This window comes from Falco rusticolus, chromosome 4, assembly GCF_015220075.1.
Source record: "Falco rusticolus isolate bFalRus1 chromosome 4, bFalRus1.pri, whole genome shotgun sequence".
NCBI classification, from domain to species: domain Eukaryota; kingdom Metazoa; phylum Chordata; class Aves; order Falconiformes; family Falconidae; genus Falco; species Falco rusticolus.
Window position 1 is genome coordinate 90,214,876 of NC_051190.1, and position 23,591 is coordinate 90,238,466.

The 23,591-nt window shown below is 41.4% G+C and overlaps 1 protein-coding gene across 2 annotated transcripts in view; it reads left to right on the forward strand.

Moving 5' to 3' along the window:
• GLI3 (GLI family zinc finger 3) overlaps positions 1–23,591 on the forward strand; it is a 215,560-nt gene that overhangs the window by 130,874 nt on the left and 61,095 nt on the right. For both annotated transcript variants that reach the window (XM_037386917.1, XM_037386918.1), the window contains exons 5-6: positions 10,681–10,886; positions 15,953–16,099. In XM_037386917.1, the coding sequence (XP_037242814.1) occupies positions 10,681–10,886; positions 15,953–16,099 (353 nt within the window). The remainder of the gene's footprint in view (positions 1–10,680; positions 10,887–15,952; positions 16,100–23,591) is intronic.

Below are 23,591 nucleotides of genomic sequence, written 5' to 3' on the forward strand. Positions count from 1 at the left end.
TTTTTAACCTCATTAGTCTGTAGGGCACTGCTTCATTCCGGCTTAATAACACGGCCACTAGTGAATCATCACTTGCTCTAAAACAGGTTACAAAAAGGTTACCTAAATTGTCTGGTTTTCTTTTTGTGTGACTGTGCTTTTGCTGGGTATTAACAGTTTCTTTCAGCCCACGTCCAGTTTTAGCATGTAAGTTGCTTTTTGAAAGGAGATCCATTGATTCTGCTCAGGTAGATCTGTGATGCGGAGAAATTTCATATTTGTATGTGCAAAAACCCCAGCTCACCTCGGCACCTATTTGGAAGTAGCAAATCTAAGTAAATAAAACTGGTAAGAAAATGTGTTGGGAGAAAAGGGGAAGAGGGCTTGGGGGAGCTGATAAAATTTTCCTACTTGTTTCAGCTTTAGAATTACAAAACCCTCATCTTCACCAGCTGGAATACAGACTTCTCACTGTAACACCGGCTTTACCGCAATGTGGCCACACTCTGCACTGGTTCACTTTGTCTCATGGGATCAATTTTTAACTGAATGTATCATCACTGAAATTTAGATTTCAGTTGCAATCGCACATAAACTCGAATGGAAAAGATATTAAAGGACTTCCAAATGTTGTAAAGGCAGTAAAAAAAAAAGAAAAAAGTTTCCTAAGAATACAGCGTCACCAGGGAGCTGGGGGAAGAAAGGAGGCACTGGGTCACATGCCACTTGTGATGGTGCATTTGTGCAGTTGCATAGCACAGCCACTCAGAGGGTGAGACTTCATGATTAATGGTGTTTATTCTTGACAGAAGCCTCCTTTATTTATCTGCAATACAGTTTAGTGATTTTATCAGTCACCTGAATGAAAAATATTCAGTCATACCAATATTGCGGTGTAAATTGAGTAGAGTCACTTTTTATTATATCTTTCAGCCTTATCATCTGCACAGTAATTTTCTAGCAGGGGTTTGATATAGAAAGGCTGGATTTAGCTGTACTTGACACAAAGCCTCTTCAATTTCCCCTAAAAAGTTCAGGCTACTCTTAGAAATGTATATAAATATATATATAAAAAACCCTCTTATCCAAGCAATTTCAGGATTTGAAAGAATAAAGATAAAATGCGCAAACCTGGATGTGAGAAATGTTGTTCGAATGAAAACATCTAATAGCTCTGAAGCCACTGGTGAAATGCTCTTTAGTGTTTAAGCTTGTGGCTTAGTGCAGTTCTTTTTGCATGGCTACATAGTCTGACTTTCTTCTAATCAATCATCATCCAACCCCAATCAGCATACAGGCAGAGCCTATCGTTCATCCTAGGTGTAATTTCAGAGTTGAAGACTATAATGGCCACATACAGCACATTAGTCACTGCGATAACAGCTAGTGGCACTCCTGAGGAAGGGGGAGGACAGGGGAGAAGGGGAATAAAATTCTTCTCATTCTCACAGTGCATTAGTGAAATAGGAGCAAATGTTAAACAAATGTTTATTCAATTAGCTGACTTAACAGCATTAAGTGTGAGAAAGCTTCTGACACTCCTTTGACCCACTCTTTTGCAGGAGGAGAGGAAGGGAAAAGGGAAGTAAGTAAAGGGGTGCATGAATGCTATCAGGATTTATATATGCCCACATATTCATATGATGATGCCGCTGTGGTTAAACACTTCAAGAGATGGCAGGCCCTGCCTGTAACTGAGAGGAGGCTAAAATTTGAATAGCAAATGAGACCACCTCTAGAGCATCAAAAGAAATTGCAGAGCAGGGAAGTTTGCTGTAGGAACGCAGCTGGTAATTTCACTGTCCAGTCTGTTATTAATAACAGATAATGAGTATGCTGTAGACCTTTCAGATTTCCCTGCTGCACTTTGTGCTACAGCGTAGTTTGAAGAGGGAATGGTATGTGGCTCGCCACGGCAGTCTCTCCTCTAACGTGTAGTGACACTTTTCCAAGGCTTATTCAAATAACATTTGATTGTCCCATGCCTCTGTTTTATATTTCTGATGATGAGTTCTACATCAAATGCAGCATGGATACATTATCATCAATATATTAATGACAACAAGCCAGTAGACTTGCAACTGGCTGAAGACAGGGGAGGAAGACTTTACCAGCACTGAGATAAGCTGTGCTATGCAGGTATAGGGTCTTACCCCGCTTACAGTTCATAGAAGTCAGTGTGAACTGTGTAAAATAAGGCAATACCTTGGTAAGGCTCTAGCAGAATCAAGTGATGGAATCACAGCATAGCTTGCTAGCATTACTGTTATTTACTGTTTACGTTGCTGCAATGTCCAACGGCTCTGTGCGGAACTGGAACTCTGCTGAGTGTTGTGCAAATACAAGGATCTCTGCCAGGAACAGCTCAAGGTCCAACTGCTTTGGCAAATGAACTCTGGTGAGTCAGTTCTGATGGCCTCGGGGGTTACCAGCCCCAGCTGTTTTTCTCGCCCTGTGGATTATCCCTTGTCCCTCAGCAGGGTCGACCAGTGTCCCTTTGCCCCATTTACAGTCCAGCCGCTTTGCTCTGGCTCACTGAAGTTGGGCACTGGTGTGTTCAGAGGCAGAGATGTGCTGCCTGTGCTGGGAGGGGCACCAGCTGGGTGGTGTGGGGCAGGAAAAGCTTACACAGCTGCTGCAAAATTTGCAAAAGGATGTCCTCTAGCAGCCTAAAAGGCAAGTGGCATTTGGAGGGAGTAATTCTACTCAGTCACGTTTCTGTATGTTTGCACCCTTTGTTTGTACAAGCAAAGAAATTGCCAAGTAAATCATGTAATCCTCCCCTAGTCACTGATTTCTTTGCAGCAGTCCTGGGAAGGATTCAGAGGAAGGAGAGGCAAGCTGTATGCAAAGGGCAAGTGGAGAGTGTTTCAGAGGAGGGTCAGGAGGCAGTGACTGCAGTTGGTGGCAGGATGGAAGGAAAAGGGGGAGGCAGGTTGTGGGGAGATCGCCATTGTGTGAGGAGGAGAACGAGAAGCCTGGGCTTGACTTGGAGAACTACTGGGAGGCCGTACATGGTTTTAGTTGCATTTTGTGTAAAGAAGAAAAAAAATAAATCAATCAAAACTGTATCTGCATACATATTTAAGGAATGCATGTCAGGGCTCCAAGTCAAGACTCGTAATGAAATGAATATACCTCGGACTCAGTGGCATCTAAAGTAGCACTTGCTGACTGCAGTCAGTACAGGTGTTACTGTGAGCTGAAGGTCACCAGTGTTACAGCTGACCTTATGTAAATGAAATGGTAAATAATGGAATGAAAATTCATTGCTTTTTACAGCATAAACTCTTCTTGAGGGAATCCACAAGCTGATGGTTGGGTTATTTATGCAGTATTACAGGTAGTAGAGGGTGTATGTACAAAAGCTGTGTCTGCGTTCAGGCAGTCCATCAGGTGAAAAATAGGAATACAGTCACTAAGGATTTAGTGCCTTGATTGATGTAGCCAATTTTTAACTGTAACTACCTAATGTTAACACTTCCCAAAGAAGTAAAGGGGAACCAGAGTAATATTCTTTTGCTGTGGGTCATCAGCTAATTGTCGTGCATGATTTCCAGCACCATGAACATCTCTTGTGCAGTCATTTGTATCTTTTTTTTTTCCCCCTGCAGCGATACCTTTTAACTTTATGAGGGTGAAATATTTTATTCAAATCCAAGGTGAGGTTATTTGTGTATTTTAGGAATTTACATTCCAGAACTGCACACATTGTGTAAGGCATTGTCCTTGCCTGAGTGAGAAGATACTAGTAGCATATTATCTCTTGGTCTGACCTTTTCACTGTAGACACCAAACACATTCTGAGTGCTTTACTGCAGTTTTGCAGACTGGGAAACAGCAAATGAGGAAGTCAACAAACTTGTCCGAGGTGGCACAGCAGATGAGTGATAGGAGCCAAACCATAGCCTGTATATTTTAAACCCTGAAATCCCTGATGGCTGTCCCCAAAACATTAACACTTTTATTTCTATTAGATGCTGGAAGATGAATAAACAGTGAGGACTGTCTTGTTAGGTAGTGACTCCTCTTTTAAAGCACACGGCTCAATTCCTTTGGTAGTATCTCCCACGTTAAATGAGTATTGTTTGTGTAATGCCATAGTTGATTGTGCAGACCAGCCCTTCAGCATCAGCAGTCAACAACTGGCTATAAAAAGGTTTTTATATTAAGAAAGTTGAGCTCTAAAAAAGTAAGGCTTGTCCCTGAAAATACAAGTGAGAACAATTCTAATAGTTGTGATTAGCCCAAATGATCAAGTTACTCCTCACTGTTACGAGCATGTATGCGGTTGTAGGTGCTCGACAAATCAGGCTCAGGCAACTAACTATATGCCTAAGTGATATGGAAAAACTAAGCATCAAATAGTCATCCTGCTTCTCAGAATCTTTAGTTGCTATTGTAGGGTTCAAATCTCTATAAACTGCAATAAATGGGAAACTGTCTGCTGATCTAATTGATGAAACTTTTAAGTGATCATAGACGTGATCTTCATAAGCACAAAGTGCTGACCTAGTTCTGCTCTCCCAGACACCCACCAGTAAAGCTTCCGCTGACTTCAACACAAGGAGAGTGAGGCTAGCACCGAGTATTTTTAAAATGCAATTCCATGGCTGCTTTTTTCTTTACACTTCTAATTGAATTTGTAAACAATCAAACCCATAAATATGTAGTACAGGAAATCAATAATATCATCTTTTAATACTTCAGAAGATTATTGCGGGGGGGGGGGGGGGGAAGAAAAAGAAAAAAAGAAAAGGATCATATGCAGTTTAATGAGTTTAACATTTTTCACTTCTCCAGGCAGGGCTGAATTGAACAGGTATCAGAGAAACAGTGTGGATATCACTGGTATGAGATTTATGCCATCAATGCTTGCTCCAGCATTGAATAACGTACTGTTAAATGATTAAATATCGAGGTTTGAACTTTGACACTTTCATAATATAACAAGATGGATGAAAAGGCAATAATAAATTAGGTTATGTTACAATATTTCATCCCACTTCGTTGACAAGCTTTGTTCTGTGAGATAGATTATTGTTCCATCTGTAACCTCAGCTCAGTGTCATATTTACAATGTTATAGTTAAGGATCACTTGCTGTTTTCAATATAAATGTATTTTTCAACAGATTCATAAAAGAGCCATTTAAAAATTTATCAGGACAGAACTTGGCATTAAAATTTCCAGTCCTAGAGTTACAGTTTCCTTTAAAATCAGGAAATGCTTAAATCACCATGGTTTTGCAGGTTTTGTTGTTTTGGTTTAGGTTTTTGTTGGTTGGGTTTTTGAAGATAGGTTGTGCTTAGAAGAGGTTTTTGCCAAAGCACAGCTTAAAGCTATTTGGAAACTATTTGTGACAGATCACTTCTCTAGCACCAAACCAACCTCAAAATTTTCATCATTTCTAGTTACACAGACCTTTGTGGCTGTCCCGAGTGGCTTTACATCTGCTTCCAGAAGACACTGCTATTGCAGAGTGCTCTGTGACAAGCATGGGAGGTTGCAGTACATCCCAAGGCCTGCTGTACCTTTCATAGTCCCCAGAGATGCAAGAACAGCGACAACAGGCTATATTGATAGCCTAGGATGTCTCAAAGCAGTTCAAGAACCCCAAAGCAAAGCAGTGTGAGCACCCTGAGGCCACTAATAAGCCATAATTGCCTTGAATAGCCTCACCTGGGACCTCCACCCATACCCCAGGCACTCGGGAGCCCCTTTTAAACTCAGCCTGGAGCCTTTAGTTCCTGCCTGAGCTATGTTGTAGGTAGTGCCTGTTTCTGCTCCTGCCTGAGCTTGGGACCTGGACTGTAAGTAGCTATTTTCTTGGATGGACCCCTCAGAGCCATGGTGTAACTTGTCTCCTGTCCTGTCTTTGGCCCCATCTCCTTCTGCACTTGACTGGCCTCCCCCAGACCTGGTTTGTCACTTTGCCTTGTCTCAGACTGCTGATGGCCTTGTTATCAGCGCCTGGCTCTGCTCCTTCAGCTCAGATCTGATGGTGTGGAGTGCATTGCCTGTGCTGGGGTTAACCTTGCCTCTTGGCTTGCCTTCCCATAGAGAGCAGCCGGCTCTTGCTTCTCCCCAGCACCCTGAAATTGGTCTCTTTCCTTCACTTCCCCACCCCCCTTCACTTCCTGGACTAGCCACCCTTACTCAGTTATAAGCGTAAATCCACATAAGATGGTTTCATGGTACTTTGGGCTTGTCTTCTGCCTGGCCATTCACTAGATCTACAGGAATGATGGAGAGAGGGTGGCTGAAGAGCCACGTAATCAACAAACTCTGTGCTTGCTTACCTGCCAGGGGATTTTTATCTCTCATCATAGCCAGACAGCAGTATTTCACCTGCGTGAGTTAGCCACTCCGTTAGTACCAAAGAAAGGGACAGGATTTCCACTTGAATTTGGAGCATCTGATCTTCTCCATCATAAAAGAGGCTAATGCTTAGGTACAAAAAAACAGCCTAAAGTATGTGGTATGAGACCCCGCTACCTCCATACTTTCTGCTGATGGAAAAAATTTGTGTCCTTTCAGGATAATACTAGGTATGAAATCTGTGTATGAAGATAATTTTGAAATGCATGTAACTTGCTCGTGCTTGCCCCATCAGCTCTCAGTATCCCATGATCTTCATTCCCCAGTTAAAGAAAGGGCTGCATGGGCTTTGTTCAGATTTTGTGGTGGCTAAAAGCCACGAAGGAGTGTAGAGTTTGTCTGTTACAGCTGTAAACAACAAAACAAAATGACACACCATTTTCATGAGTAATAACTGAAGTCTTAGATACAGCTCATCTGTGGTTCAGCTCAGAGAAAGCATTAGGGAAAAAAACCCCACAGCTTTGTGTGTTTTGTGATTTGCCATACATCTGATGCCGCTCGCGGCTGCTGAACGGGTGTGACCACTGAAGTTTTTAAGGCTGTGCAGACACCTCTGTGACATTCATTAAAGAAAGTGTCATGGCTAATAGGAAAAAATACACCTGTTTGCCCTGGCATTGATCTCACTACTTGGGCATGCATGCACCACGCTCCTTTTGGGCAGCTGAGATTCTCCAGAGCATTAGAGCTGGGACAAGGAGAAGCTGGTAGGGTAGAGGTGGTTGGGAAGTGGGAAGACCTGTATTAGATAGGGAAGTTGTGTGGCAGTCAAGGTATTTCGGCACCTTAGTGGTGAGCAGGGAAGCAGTCTGGACAGAAAGGAGGAGGAGACTTCACAGCTGGCTCCATTCTCTGCTGCTTCTCTTCGATGTCAGGGATGTAGATGTAATCAAGGTTACTGAGAAAATAATAAAATCAGCCTAATGTGCCAGGATAAAAAAATGCGGTGATGAAACACAGCCATAGGATGTCTTTTATTCCCAAACCTGGAGACCTCCCAACTTCAAGTAACTATTGGAAGTATGATAGGCTTTGTGTTAAATTTGAGTTGAGCTGAGTTTGCAGAATCTCTGGGAGCAGACTTAAAGGTTCTGATTCAGAAAAGAGTGTGCATCTGCTTCACTCCCTCTCTCTGAAGGAAGCCTTAGTGCTCCAAGTATGTTGTTGAACTGGAAAATCCCTGTGTAGGAGAGGATGCAGAACAAGTTCTGTCTTCCCATGGTTTGCAGGTGAGGCATAAAGTTTCAAGCAGCATCACTGAAAATGTCCCTGCCTTTTCTCATGCTGAAGCCTTGTTGCATCCGATGAAGTAGCCTCAGACCTAAGGCAGAACACCATTTGCCCAGGCTGGGAACCAAAGTACATGTGAAATAAAAATGATGGGGGCGGACTGCCACCCACATCTGGAGATTTGGGAGATTTTATTTGCTTGTCACTGAATGAGTGTTTGCAGAACCACTCCTGGGCTGTACTGTTTGTTGTTTACAGGAGAAAAGTCATTCTTTATTGCTACACAGGTTACAAAGCAGCAGCAGCTAGTAGTGTGTTGGGCTGCACCCTTTCTAAAAGTCACATTTTAGTTTGAAGGAGGGAGTTAATACTTTTGAAAGATGTTCATAGTGAAGTTTAATCAAGGAGGGAAAGGAAGAGGAAAAATAGTGACATTTATTGGAATAGATCAGGAGGGTTCAAACAGTGGGAGCTGAGAGCAGATGGAGGCAGGAGGGAAAATGAGATTGTAGGAAAAGGAGGGTCTGGGAACAGAGAGGAGTGAGAAAAGTATGGGCTGGAAGTGAGCAGAGAAGTTAGCAGCATGTTAAAATCAGATGTTGGAGAGAGATTAGTAAACATCAGAGTCGAGAGCTGGGAATTTTCTGTGGAATCTGATGACTCCTTATTTCTGCCTCTGATAATACAGCTTATATGCCTGTTGTTGGTTGATGGTACCCAGGTCGGCATCCTCTCCCCAGCATCCTCGGAAAACTGAGGAGCTCAGAGGGAGGAAGAGGCAGGGCTGAGGAGGAGGAGAAGCGGTTGAGTCCCAGTGTCCTTGAATGGCTCCCATTGGATCTGGAGGGAAAAGCTGACAGCCTGGCTCTTAATCTTGCTCCTGCAGCAGCGTTTGGCTGTTGGCCAGCTGGAGAGTGAATCACTGAGGCTGATACAGACTTTCAGCCTTCTTGCAAAAGCTTTTAAATAGTTTTCTCCTCGATGTGCATCAGATAAGGCCAGGGCTCCTGCCTGCCTGCATGCTCTTTGGGTTTCTCTCTCTTTCTGAGCTGAGATCACATTAGAAAAAATGACTTGTAAAATGACATCCAAACTTAGTTTCTTTGTTACTCTTGTATTAAATTTTCTCTACTACTGTATATTCCTCACTGCCAGGATGGGAAATTCACTCAGTAATGTGATATTAAGCTGTGGTATTTTTGCTTCCTACATCACCATGAGTTTCAGGGCTCCTGCCTTCTACACTTGGCCTGACAGGGAACCACGAGACAGCAAATGCTTCATGGCTGGTGGGGGTTCACAGTACCCACACAAGTAAAGCTTCATTTCCATTGTAAAACAAAGGTGCTTCGAAACCACACAGAGAAGTGCTCTGAGGAAAGGAGGTGCACAGTGGGGGAAAATACCTCCTGGTTTCAGGTTCTCGGTGTGTTTTAAATATGGTGAAGGTATACCAGTGCATGGCTGGGCTTCGTGTAGGTCACTTGCTCAGGTGCCAAAAAAGCATGATTGTGCTGCCAGTACCTGCTGCTGGCACACAACAAATGCGTCTCTTTAATGAATTTTGGAGCTAGGAGGTAATTTCATATGAGAAGGCTGAACAGGCTTACCTTGCAGAAATCTGTAGGAGGGCAAGAAACACACAAAAGCCAAATAGGGAAGGGAAGGAAAGGGAAAAGAGGAAGAAAAAAAGAGGAGGAAAAACCTTTATTCCCCAGATTTTATGAGCCCTCATGGATTTTGTGGCAGGGAAGCCTGCGTCATGTTGGGAATGTAGCAACTTTGATCTTTGTCCCACTCATACACTAGCATTTCCAAGCTGATGGCAGGGCAGAATTGGCTCCTACGTAAGATTATGTTCTGTTGGCCTTTTAGGTGACAACAACTATCTCAATTGATCATGGTATGTGTATGTTAAAAGAAAAAAAAATACATTTCTTGTTTTATTATTCTTCGTAAGCCAGCAGCATCAAAGGAACAGGCTGCCCTCACTGCTCTCACAGCTGCTGCCTGTGTCTGTGCTGTATATATGCTAAATTAATTGGAAAAACAGGGACAAAAAGGCATTTAGTTCGGGTCAACCAGTTGGACTACAGCAAATGCATGACAGGCTTAATCATTGTCTTTTGCCAAAGAGCAGGTTGGCAGGGGCAGGCACTCCAACCCCTCCTGATGAAATCTGGACTTTTTCCAGTGCCTTTGGAGGCGGGATGCTGTAAGAGAAAGGTCTCCACACAGAGCCCGGACGCTGTCATATCAACGGGGGGGGGCGGGGATGATGGGGAGGGTAACGGCAGGTTATTTATCTTTTGTCAGCTGTGAACTCAGCTTTCAGCCTTGGTTCATCACAGCTTCACACACATAGCCTGAGAAGGCACCAAAGCTCTCCCTTTGCAAGAATGAGGTAGTTAATTAATGTGGTCATGTTAAAGGCATCAGCCTCTGGTGCCATGCTAAAAACAAACATAAGCAAGCAATCTTTCTTCCTTTGTCTCCAAGTTTTATCCACCTTAGGGAAGGGACATCAACAAAAAGCTGCTCCAAAGGACCCAGCTGTCTTAACGGCTTACAAAGTTTGGGTCTTCTGACATGACTTCTGTGTACATGTGCAATCTTACACTTGCAGGGATAGTGAGCTGGCCAATGAAGGGAGCAGGTGCAGTGTTGCTCTCCAGACTTGTTTTTCCAATAGCCACATGGTTTTGGAGACGTAAAAGATTCAGCATCTGAGTATGTCTTCCATATTGCAGCAAGAATGAATATGTGGTATACAGGGTGTATATTTCACACTAATTAAAGTTATTTTCTGCTGAACTCCATGGGGAAAGGGTATTGAGGGATTTAAAGATTAAGCTAAATATAAACTCATGTTAAAATTGGTCAGAGAAATGTTGCTAATAATGGGTACAGAGAAGAATTAATTTCCTATCCTTTTTCTTTCCAGGCAGTTGACTTTAGTGGAGGTTATTAAATGTGCAAGCCAGTTGCTATTCTTCAAGAAATGAATGTGTTACCTTTACAGTATTTTTCTTTATTCTATAGATAACCTGGCTGTTTTTTGTTTGTTTTTCTTTCTTTTTTCTTCCAGGCCTTCTGCCTTATCTAGTAGCCCGACATACTCAGAGCTTCCGTTCCTTAGAATTTCCCCGCACCGAAATCCTGCTGCAACATCAGAGTCTCCCTTCAGCACCCCTCACCCATACATTAACCCTTACATGGACTACATCAGGTCCCTGCACAGCAGCCCGTCCCTTTCCATGATCTCGGCAGCCCGTGGGCTCAGCCCAACAGACGGTGGGTTAAGACAGGCTTCTTGTTTTCTGTCATTGTAGCAACTTAAGTTATATTAATCTTGTCAAAATTTTTTCCCCCTTGTTCAAAGCAGCTTCAGCAGGTTTGTCAGACATATTCATTATGTCATAAATGTTTCAATACTTCATCAGCCGATCATGGCTCATTTGTACATCTCACAAATGTTGAAACTTCAGGGAGAAGGGGGGAAAAAAAAAAAAAAAAAGCCCTGCCTCATTCAAAATTTAAGCTGGAAGGGTGGTGTATGTCTTGTGATATCTTTTGTTTGTGGAGGTGACCCAGGGTGTGATTCTGATCTCCCAAGAAATCCGCTTTATCTGCACTGAATCGAGCCAGATTCTTCATGAGTGTACATCAGTGTATAACCATGGAGTTCTTCAGGTGTGAAAGGCTTATTGATTGAAATAGTATTTTTCAATCATAGAAAGCATGCATTGAGTTGTTGTATTTAGTCAATAGTTCTGTTAAAGTTATGTAGAATTATTTCAGTTTATCCTAGTCAATGATATGGCCAAATGAAATGATGCTGATGTAGAAGAAGTGGCTGATGATCAGGACTGGCCCCTTCTGTTTAAATGGTGGGCAGTACACTTGAAATATCAGTGCTTTAGGTCTTGGTGTGACCATGGCTATTACTTTCCAGGTTATTTTGGTTGAAGTGATCTCCTGTGATCACTCTTGTCATTACTCTGGCATATTTCCTATTCATTTAAATGGGAGTTTTGCCGAAGTGAGAAACGAATAAGAGTTGCAGAAAGGTTCAGTCTTGTTAGCAGTGGGTTTTTCAATAATGGGTAAGCAGTTTGACATTTCAAAATTGTAGCATTTGCTGAAGAGAGCTAAAATATAACATACTTGGAAACAAATATGTAGTGAAGTTAATTAAACTATTATTTTAACTATGGGAAAGATCTTCCTAGTGTGTGCAGAAACTTACCAGAGTTCAGCTGTCTTTAGCTGAATTTGAAAAATGAGTGGTACACCCTATCCAAATGGATAACTAATTAATCCTCGCTTATAAGAACATATACCTTTACAGTTAATCCATTAGTTATGGGCACATATTTTTATGAGAATGAATTTTAATGACCTATTGTCAGTCAAGGCATATGGCATGCACATAGAGCTTTCCTAGCAGCACTTTGGTTGTTGTATGAATCCTTGCTAATTCTACTCTTTTTGTTATGAAAAAAATTACTGTTTTGAAGGAACAATTTCAATGCTCAGAAATATGTTTTTAACTCTGGGAGCACTGGAGCTTTTGATATAGGATAAACATGATAGAGCTGTAACATAATGGCATAAATTGGGAAAATTCTTGCTGTGTATGTTTGGGCTTTTCACAGAAGCTAATATGCAGAGTGCTTTGCTGTCTTTCCTTTGATAATCTTCAGATCACATTCCTGCAGAATTTCATTTATGCTTAAGGTGTGCTCCAGTCGCACACACAAATAGAGGAGGGAAGGAAACCACCTGTCACGCAACCATATGACATTAACCTGTGTGTGTTCTTGGTCTCAGGTACACAACACTGAATTCGCTTGCATAGATGTAGGCACCTAGTACTATCAGAGATACGTTGGGGTGTCTGAGCTGAAACTCCAGAAGGGCAGAGATCTCCTAGAGGTGCTTTGCCATATTCACCAGGCCAGTGGTTATCTCTTTTGAAGTCTAAGATGTCTCAGGGTACAGTTTGGTTCCAGATTCTGGCCTTTTAGGTCTCTACAGAATAGAGATTTGTAATCTGGGTGTGCTGTTTTGCCATTGTAGTCCAGTGAGTTATCTAGGTACTGAAGTCAGTGGAGCCTTGGAGAACTATTCAGTTCACCCAAATACAGATACCTGCACGTTACCAGCTGAGTTAGGAGCTCCATCATAACTGCAGTGGTGCTAAGATTCATCTGTCTACAATGCTGGTGTTCTATGTCAGTTCAGCTCTATGAAATACCTTGCCTTAGCCTTAACTCCAGATGCCACTTCAGAAAGGCAGTGTTCTCCTCTAAGGCCTGTTTCGTACCTGCCAGCCTCACGTAGATGCCGTGGATACCCATAGGTTTTCAGATGGCCTGAGACACCTGGGCATGGACAACACATCTGAGGATGCTCTGTAATAACACTCGTCCTCTGAGCTTTGATTACTGACTGTATACACAACCTTAGCCTTTTATAAATACGAGCTAAACTTGCTATCTTAAGCTGCTTTGGGTTTTAAACAAATATGTGTTACTTCACGTTTCCTCTAGGCTCATGGCTCATCTTTGGTCCGTTGCCATAGCCCAGGTGTTGTGCAGCACCTTGTGAAAATACAATAACTTGATTGAGGCATTGGAGATTCTTCAGTAAAACAACATGCTCACTGAAAAGCTGTTACATTTGTTCTCTAGGGTCCGTAGTTTGTTGCGTGATCAGTCATGTATATAGTGAAATGCTTTTTTCAGGTGTACGTTCCTGGGATCAGGTAGTCCAAGTCATGGCTTGGGCGCTACTAAGAATGCAAATAACCCCCCCCGATATTTAAAGGGGTACATGCACATAAATGTGCTAATAACATAAAGGGCACCGTGGCTTAAGTCATATAGCATTAAAACTTTGAAGACTTGAAAGTTGTTATTGTTCTTCTGAAAGTCATAGTGAGATTTCTCTTGCTACCCTAATTGCTTTAGGCCAGTTAGATAATTAGGTCAGTGTACTATTGGGCTCAGTCTGTCAAGTCACAGACCTGGGGATGGCCAGGAGCCAAAACAATCTGGAACATAACAAAGAGCAGTTTCATATACACTGCAAGTCTCGCCAGCTGTAATGGATGACCGCCACAGCAGCAGTAATAGTGGTGTCTTCTGTCTCATCGCTCCACCTTACCTAGCAGAGCTGGTGGGCCAGGGGTGGCCGAGGACTCCTGTGAGTAACACAGAGGGTGTGGGGCAGGTTGTTGGTGTGTGTAGAACAGAGTGCTCAAACGGAGCTCAGCAGTGCTCGCAGTGCAGAAACAAATGCCGCCTCTTGTAAATAAAGCAGGGGCAAAACTGAAGCTACCCAGGAGGGAATTCAGGGCTGTGGGCCTTCCCATTTGCCCTTCATTTACCCTTCATGCAATACATCATTAGTAGGCTAATTTTTTATGTTTGAAGAAGGTAGTAAGGAATGATCTTTAAAGAGCACCAGAGCATTTCTTAGCATATGGAACATTTAGTAATGCCATTATGTGCTCACTGTGTTTTCTGAAGCAGTTAATTTTAAAGTTTTCAGCCAGTGTTATTGTTAGTTAACCCAGACACTTATGTCAGAAAGCTCAGGAAGTATTTTCAGTGTGTCTGGAAAGATATGATCGTTGCCTACTACTGTAAAACTTTGAAAATCAGTGATTCAGTCTGAGTTACTCCTCTTTTAACATTTTGTCTGAATATTTTTCTTGCTGTCTTACAGAAAGTGGTGGTGACTGAAATAGATTATATATAATTGAGAATTCAACTGGTAATTTGGAAAAAGTACCAACAACCTTTAATTTCTCTCTGCTCATTTTTTATGCCATTCCTGTTCCTGTTTGATGTACTTTTTATTTTTCTGAACCTTTCCTGAAATTGTTTATATTTAACATTATAACATCAAAAGCACATTCTTCCATTTTCTTTGGTAAAAATAAAGACACTTTAGAAATCTGCTGCTGAATAAACTTTTCTCCAAGCTCCAGTGCCATGTTTGGTGTAAATATTCCTTTTAGTGTAAATATTGATTCTTTGCTTCTAAGGTTTGCATTTAGGATCTGATTCTCTGTAACATTACATTCTGATAAATGTAAGTTATCCTTTTTAGTAATACTGTGTAAGTAACAGTATTCAAGTTAACGTGGGAAATCAAAGAATTTCAGCTTAAAATTTTATTTCCATTCAAGATTCAGTTGCTGGGGTCAAAGAAAAATCTCATTAAATATTATGAAAGAATATAAAAGTAATCTGTTGGGGTGTAGCCCATTAACCTGGGGAACTTGGAAGTGTTTTAGGCAGACTTATGTACCATCTTCTGGTGAGCAGAGTGTAAGGAAATGTTAACTGTTTTGCGAGTGAGACAAGTAGAGAGCAGGGAGGAAGGCTGCTCACCTCTGGTCACATAGCAAGTCAGAGTCAGGGTCAAGGAGATGGAGCCCAGCTTATCTTATCAGTATTCACACAAGCCCATGATATGACCTTCTACTTACTGGAGCATCTGAAGCCTGCTGACATGAGATGATATTAAAATTATGTGGATTTTTGTGTTTGTCCAGAGTTGCCCGTTACTTGATGGCATGCTTGAAAATTGCAGGAGAACAGAAAGCTTGCATGTTATTTTTACGGGAGTCATCAGAGGAGGAGTGCATCACTCATCTCCCTGGTGGGATGCAGAGCCTATGTAGTCTGTGGTTTTGACTCTGCAAAAATGCTTGCATGTCAAGGACACTTGTATATGAACTTTGAGTCATGGGATAGCCACATTCATTGACTTCAGTCTGTCCTCCCAAAAAACTGCCCCTATCTTGTCAATTGACAAACAGCATTTGTCCTGAAAACGTGCTTTGTCCTTGTTTAAACCTAAACTTATACACAGACTACCACCATGAATGAAAATCTTCTGGTCCTCTAAGCAGAGACTCCAGAAACTTGAATGCTTATGGAAGTTCAGCTGTGGTGTTACCTTAGAGATGGAGTCCTTTGGGCCAGGGATGAGGTAAATGGGGAGTAAAGCTCTAGGAAGGTTTTCCTGCTTTTTTATGTCACTTAATAAATCATACTAATTTCCATTGCTGTCAGCCTGTCACTTTTTGAGTCACTTAATAATAAATATAAAACTATGAGATCACTGAGCTCATTAATATTTTATGCCTTGCTGTTTTTTGAATGGTGTTTTTGCAGCATCATTGGTTGAAATATATTGACCGGTAGTGGCATACTGTAGACATTGCACTACATTAAAAATAAACAAGCTGTTTTAATAACCAGAGAAACCAGCAATGTGATAAAACTTTCCTTCTCATTTATCTTGCGTCATTAACTGTTCTTTTTATGTTGTGTGTTTAGCTCCACATGCTGGCGTCAGTCCAGCTGAATATTACCATCAGATGGCTCTGTTGGCAGGCCAGCGCAGCCCGTATGCAGACATCATTCCTTCAGCTGCCACTGCAGGAGCTGGTGCTCTTCATATGGAATATCTTCACGCTATGGATAGTAAGTGACATTTTCTAGGAATATAAACCATTCTATAAAGCAAACGACGTGAGTTGTTCCTGGTTTGATCCAGAAGGCCTCCATGTGGATAGAGAAGTGGGAGTCAGTGTAAGCCTCCTGGTGAGGCTGGAAGGCCAAAGCATTGATTGCCAAATGTGCAAGGGTTACGTCAAGTCTGAAAGTAGGCTTTTGAAAGTAAGTAGGGAGAGGAACAGGAGTGCTCCTGGAAACAGATTATAAATTTCATTTCCAGCAGCTTGAGTGCTTTTGAAAATATCCTTTTCTATTCACAATCAGTAACTCACTTTCATCATTAGGGTATTTCCCTCATGAGCTCTCTGTTAATACAAGGTTTACATCTGATTTTCCCACAGGAGAGCATGTTTTCCTCCTTTTTAGAGAGTGGTAGCCCTGCTTACAACTTGGGTATCACAGACCAGCAGGCCTTGAGACTACTTCTAAGGTGGCTTGCTGAATTCTCAAGGATCTTGACTTAGTTTTCCCTAATGGTAAAAACCTTCTTTTCCCCACTTCAGCATCTTTCAGATCCCTGATCTATCTCCCTTTCTCTGAAGGAGGAAAAGAGAGTACCCCATTCCAAACTGCTCAGTACTGCTGCTTTTGATCAGCCAGCAGTGATTAAGCAGAACACTCCGTTTTAGTCATAAGATGCCTACATGCTTTTTGGGATGTACTCTGTTCCTTCCAACAGGGGAAATAAAACGTGATGACAAGAAAAGGTAGTGACTGTTGACTCTTGCTTGGTAGTACAGAGCAATACAATAGCATGAGACCACCTTGTTGTCCCACAACTTTATAAAATATTTATTAGCATGCAGTTTCTTCTTCCCTGCTGTTGGCTGTATGCCATAGCTGCTGATCTCAATGAGTGTGGGAGCTGGGAGTTTCACCTGTGGAACGCATGGGAATATAGATAGCTACCTCTGAAGAACACTTGCCTGGGGTGTGAAGTAGTTGAATAAGCAGCAGTTACAAGAATCAGGCAAGGCAGATAGTTGTGGAACTGGGCAGGGAAACTATTTTCATCCTGTTACCTTGATAGTTAAGGATTTTTTAATTCAGTTTCGGTTATCAGTCTCACTGCACTGGTGGTGTGCGTAGTGATTTTACAGTAATGTAACATCCCTTAGGTCCAATTCAGAAACATAATAAATCCACACAAGTAGTCTGGACTTAAACCAGAAATTAATGTGCAGGCTTCAGTGCCTGAAAGCTTAAGAATATGATACTTCCTGATTTGGATTTTGAGAGGAATAGGGAGAGACGAGGTACTCTGCTAATGCATTTGATGCATATTAATAATAATCTGCAGAATGGAAACTCTGTTACGCATGGTTCAGGTAATTTAAATCTGCTGCTGTGTTCCAGTTGCAAGGACAAAGCCCCAGTTTGCATGAATGAACATGACTTCGTTGAAGTAAAGGGATCATAGAACCATAGGATAGTTTGGGTTGGAAGGGACCTTTAAAGGTCATCTAGTCCACCCCCACCTGAAATGAGCTGAGATTTTATACTTTCAATGTTTTTGGTTCCTAGTAGGAGAGAGTTTCTGAATGCATGTAGGTAGCAGTATCAAATCACGTATTTGGATGCAGACTTGGTTGAATGGGCCCATTCAGTCTACAGGAGGATGGATACCCAGATGTATGCCAGAAAACTAGAGAAAAATAGAAGACATTGCAGTACTTGTCCAAATAATGGCATTTGCACAGAGGAGCTTCATGTGGTAGTAGAGATTGTGGATGCTGTAATCTACATAGAATTACAGCTTTTGCATCCCAAGGATGTTATCACTTCTTACTTAAGAGAAGACGTTTTGACCTTTGCCCATAACTTCAGCCCATTCATAAAAGGTACCTAAGCGCTATCTGTAATAAGGGTATTTGCTGTTACCAGCTTTAGCTAAGATATATTCAAAATGCGGTCTTTAATTTGTTTTGTGTTTGTTTTTAAAAATTAAGATCACACATTTGAGATTCATTATAGCAGCTACTTTTCAATTAGGGATTATTTCAGAGTTAAAGACAAAAAATGTGTAGCACTGTTATGCAAATGGGTTATTTTTAAACAGTAAATAGAGAATTACAATAACAGTGAATCGTAGTAAGGTCACTCAGCTCACCTTCTGTATTTGATGAGAATGTGTTTAGTCAGGCAATAGCTGCTTTTATCTAAATAGAGTATGAAGTTACCCTTTTACTTTGTAAAAACTAATTAAAACTATCTTAACTTGCATGGGTATACAGTAAATTAATTGTCATTAAGTAGGAATCTGAATGTCCTATCATTCATCATGCTAAAGAAAACCCCTTTCTTCTTTGTCAGAATTTTAGATTAGAAACTAGAACAAAACAATTAGCGGGAATCTGATATTAAGACTTTTTTTTCCAAAAACTATAAGAATGGCCATGTTTGCATTTAATAACAAAGTACAGTGATCAATGTGAAGCAATGCCATTTGTTTGGTTCCTTCTTCTTAAGGGTTTGTATGGTGATCTTAAAAGTACTCTTTTGCCTTTGCCTAGTCTTGTCAAAGGAAACAGAAGAGAGACTGGTAGTTTCCCTCATTATCTGCTATCAAATTCTGAGCAAGTTAACTCACTCAGAGGCTGCTGCTCATTTATTCCACACAACAACCAAATAGATACAAGCAAGACATTGTTCTTTTGTGAAGCAAGTCTGTCTTCTAATTGTGTGTTTATACAGCGTCTAGCACAGTAATTTGGCATCTCTACCCTCTCGTGTAGTACAAATAATAATTCCAACACCAGCATGCTCTGGGCTCGAAAGCGTGTTGCATACAGTTTGTGCAGTTTGGGGTCTTTTGTTTTGCTGTGTAGTGCCAGGAAAACTGATTTCAAAATGGGGATGATATGAGGGGTAGAAGCATTGATCAGAAAGTTAAATCTTGCCTAAAGAGCAGAAGACTTCTTGAAGCTCTGAACTTCACTGTCTGTGAACTGTCTAATACATCGTGGAAGAATAAGGCCAAGACAGTGTATCCTTGATTGTCATTTTCATCGTCATGTTCTGTGTGGCTTGAAAAGTGGACCAGAATTTTCTTTGCTGCTATAAAACTTTTCTACAGTTTTGATTGCCAGACCCTGACCAAGTCTTCCCATCTTCTTGCTTGATTTAAAAGGGTCAGATGTCCTACCTATAAGTATAACATCAAAGTACCTAGGAGGAGAGTAGATGGGGAAGGTATTAACAGGACCACAGTAGCAACAACAGAAATTCTTTGCAGCCTTTTGGGTTTGATACCTGCATTTTTCACTTGGGGAACATGTTTTACTGTGCTTTTAAATGATATTCAGTGGAAGGCAAGCATGTTTACTGAGGTTTCTAGATTCGCCTTGAGAGTATTAATATTCACTGATTAACTTTTGCTTATGCTCACTCAGAATGAGAGGTTTTTCTTTTTCAAAGGCATTGACCTACCCCTTTTGGTATTAGACACACTGATAGCAACCCAACTGATGTAAAGAATTCGTCCAGCCTGAAAATGTTGATTTGGACTGGGTTTGATTTCTGATCTTCAAGCACAGTTGGAGAATGAGGGTGGAGTAGCAAAGCCATTCCTTTTCCTCTCACACTGATGACAGATTTACAATTTTGAAAACTATGACAAAATTTATGACAAACTTTCATGGCGTGAAAACAAAGTTTACACATCTGTGAGCAGAAACCAGAAGGAAAAGAAAGAAAAGAAAGAAGTTTAATGTAAAAAACCCCACAACAACCTCCCCCCAACTTCCCACATTCCAAGCCTTTAAACTAAAACTAGTGCTTGAGACAGGTTCAAAGAAGTTTGATTTAAAGGGATGGAATAAATGATACATGTCTGAAGATTGCCTTATAAATGATTAAGCAATGCTAAAAACTTCAGCTCAGAAATCAAATTCATGGGCAAATTTGCTGGATGGCATATTCCATTTTTGAAATTTATGATGGAGATAGATATCTGTTATTTTAGAATTGATCTCTACCCCAGGAATAAGATCTTTTCTTCTGACACCTGCTGGATTTTTTGCTGGCACACTCAAGTCTTTACTGTTAACTACTGACTTTGTATTACTGTAATGTCTACGCCAAAAACGTGACATTCCTAAACAAATCTTCACTGTCAGCTTCCATTTGCATGTTTTGCCAAAGCTGATGTTTTTTTTTCAGCACTTGCACAGAGGTAAATGGATTTTTAGTGAGTGAGTGCTCCTGCATTTTTTGGGGTTTAAGTGTTATTGAGTAGGGAATGTAATGGTTCAGTGGGAGATTACTGTGAGCAGACGAACATCTCAAATTGCTAAATAAATATTGAAGTGTTTGTTTTTGAAACAAATGCCTGGGCAAGGCTGAAACGTTTGGTTTAGTATTCAGAGGCACTGTGAAATTGTGACCTATTCCTTTTAATAGTAATATACTAACTAAGACTGTTATGCTAAATCAATGGTTTATCAAGCAACCTGCAGCGTAATGTGTGGTCAGCTCATGCTTAAGACATTTTAGGCATGTGAAATCTAATTAAACCATGAAGATACAAAAAAATAGTAATTCAGTTTCATTTTATTTTGAAATTTTGAAAGTTGTGGCCTCCCTTGAAGCAAACCCCTCAATCCTCTGGTCAGACTCCATAGAGCTGTTGCCCAGCCTCAGCCATTGGCTCCCGCTGTGGAGCAGGATTATTCCCTTTTTGCAGGAGATCGTTGGCCCTTAGGAGGTTGTTCCCATCCCAGGTAGATGGAGGGGACTGCTGATTTCCCAGGTCTAGGCAGGGCCTGAAACAGGTGCTGCCTGGAGAAGAGGAAGCCTGAGACCACTGCGTGGTGTGGCTGAAGCCCAGGCTCTGCCCCTCAGAGCTGGAAGGATTGTCTTTCTCCATCACTGGCTGCAGATCTGGTGCATCCCCTGCATCCCAGGGATGCCCTGGTAGCAGCTGGCAGCCATGGGGGAGGTTTAATGAGTGGTAGGCAGAGAGGGGCCTCTTATGAGAGCCTTAGCATGACTTAGGCAAGGGACAAAGGAGATGGGCTCAGTCCAGAAAGGGCAAGCAGGAGGAGGAGGGTAGTTGTTGGAATATTTGAGAGTCTGCAGGGCACCACAGGGAGTATAAATTGCCCTCCTATGTGGTCAGTTAAGGGTGACCATCCTTCTCTCCAAGATCGTAAGAGCTTTGAACAGTTGTCGGTAATGCTTGTTCAGTCCTTTCTGAGGTGTGGGCTGGATCACCAACAAGTCCACTTGGGAGGTTTTGGCATGGAAAATAAATGGTGTCTGATCGTAGAAGCAGCACAACACAACCATTGCCTCCTAGTCTAGCTTCAAAAGAGAGATGTTCAGGCACTAGTATTCTTAACAACTGCTCCATATTTCTGATCAAACTTGTGCACCCTCTCTAGTAGCATCAGTAGCCATCAGTTCACGTTTATCAGGCTTGTGATGAATTTCTCAAGTAAGTGGCAATCCCTTTGTAGTTGTACAGATTCAAAACTGGGCTTCAGATCCATTAGAAGTAATTTTTTGAAAGTGTTTGTACGTGGCCATGGTGACTCTCCATCCCAAATGCAGAAATTTGACTAGGTCCTGCTTATCAAAAGAGAAGGAGCTATGCTTTTCTGCTCTCAGCATCTCTGCTGCCTTCTTGCTGGCATGATGAGGTCTGTGCCGATCAGTTTGAGGAAAATGGAGAGTTCATAATTACGTTCGCATTACTGGGAACTTGCTGTCATATATAGCACACCATTAAGATGGCTGTACCACATGGTACTGTGGTAGCAGTGCTTGAGTAACATCTCATTTTGCTGGTCAGCCAATGTCTAGCAGGCCTTCCTTGTCCCCTTCACTTGCTGTTTAACCAGGAACACCTGTACTTGGCTATCACCTTGTAAAACCAGGATAACAGGGGCTATTCACCTGTAAAGCACTTGAAATGTGTCCTCTGCTGAGGCAAATTACATTGCCAGTACTGACTTCAGAGGTGTTCATGCTGGCTGAACAGTCAGCAGAGGAGAGTTGTGAATGAAAGATGTAAGTGCAAAGTATTACTGTTTTTGTTTTACCATGACATGTATCTTTATTTCCTTATTAAATATGTTGCAGCTCCTTATAGCTGCTGATCATTGTTGGTTTTTTATTTTAGCACAAATAAAAGATCTCTGCCTTTGAAAGACATGAAGCACAGCACTAATAAAATATCAAGCAGACACAGTACAATAGCAAGCTTCTAAAAAAGAGATAAAACAAATTATGTAAAACAACTTGTAGTAGTTTTTAGGAAGAAATAAATGGCAATGCCTAAGTTTTAAATGATGAGTCAAAAGTATGAATATTCATTGAAAGACAGAAGCAGTATGGGCTAAGGCCTACTGTGGAGACAGAGCGTGAAGGAAAAAGAGAACCAATGCCCATGTTGGCTAATTGAGTCACATCTAAGCACAGATTAGGAGAAGAGCTACAGATGGAGATCTGATCCCACAGTCACAGCAGCAATGAAATGGCAGCTTTTAATACCAGTTGAAAATCTTGGATAGCATGCACAGAAAGAAAGGTAGCCCACTCAGGTGTGTAAGGAAAATGTAATGGCAGCTTCTAATCCAGCTCTGTCCTTGAGTTAAGTCTAATCGGAGTCAGTTGGGCTTTTCTCCTGGTTAATGTTAGGCACATAAGCTGAAATACCCTACTCAAAACCAGTCCTGGGCACCAAAACGTGAGCAAGAATTAGGAAAGGCAGACCTATAATGGAGGTTTCTGGCCAACTGAATTATTAGCAAGTTACAGAGAATGCCAGGGACTCTGACTCTGGGAGAAGTAGCTGTAGAGTAGGCATCAGACCCAAGACCTGCATGACCCTGGCTGTCAGGATTGTTAGGACTCAGTCCTTTACTACAGGTTAAAGGGATTAAAAAGGTAAAAGCAGCAGTACTGTTAAAGGAAATAGTTGAGTACGCAGTGGGGAAACTAATTCTCTCCTTGGTCTGAACTGAGATTGAAAATAATTAAATAAAGGGAAGAAATTTAAGGTGATACATCTCCCATCAGGACTGCAGAGAATTGGGATGACATGGTAAAATAGACCAGGAGAGGTAGAGATTTTCAGAGCAGCACTGAAAATTTAGAAATGTAATATGATTTATTTAAATGGTATCTGTATGGTTGCCTTCTCTTTGCTGCTTTGAAAGCTTAATCTCTAGTTTTAAAGAAATTTGGCAAGTGTAGGCCCCTGAACACCCCAGCACAAGAATATCATGGGATCCTGGACAAATGCAAATAAAGCCTACCGTTTCTCAGTCTAATGTTGTGAATGTCCGTTTTGACTTGCGCTGATAGAGTTGGTCTTGACAGTGTTTTTTCAGTGCTGATTTTTAGTTTTGCATCAGTATCAACCAGGCAGAATTACAGTCAACAAAGGAAAAGCTGCTTCTTCATTTCTATGCTGTATTTTACAAGTTTAGCTTTGTCTGTATGTATTAAAGTG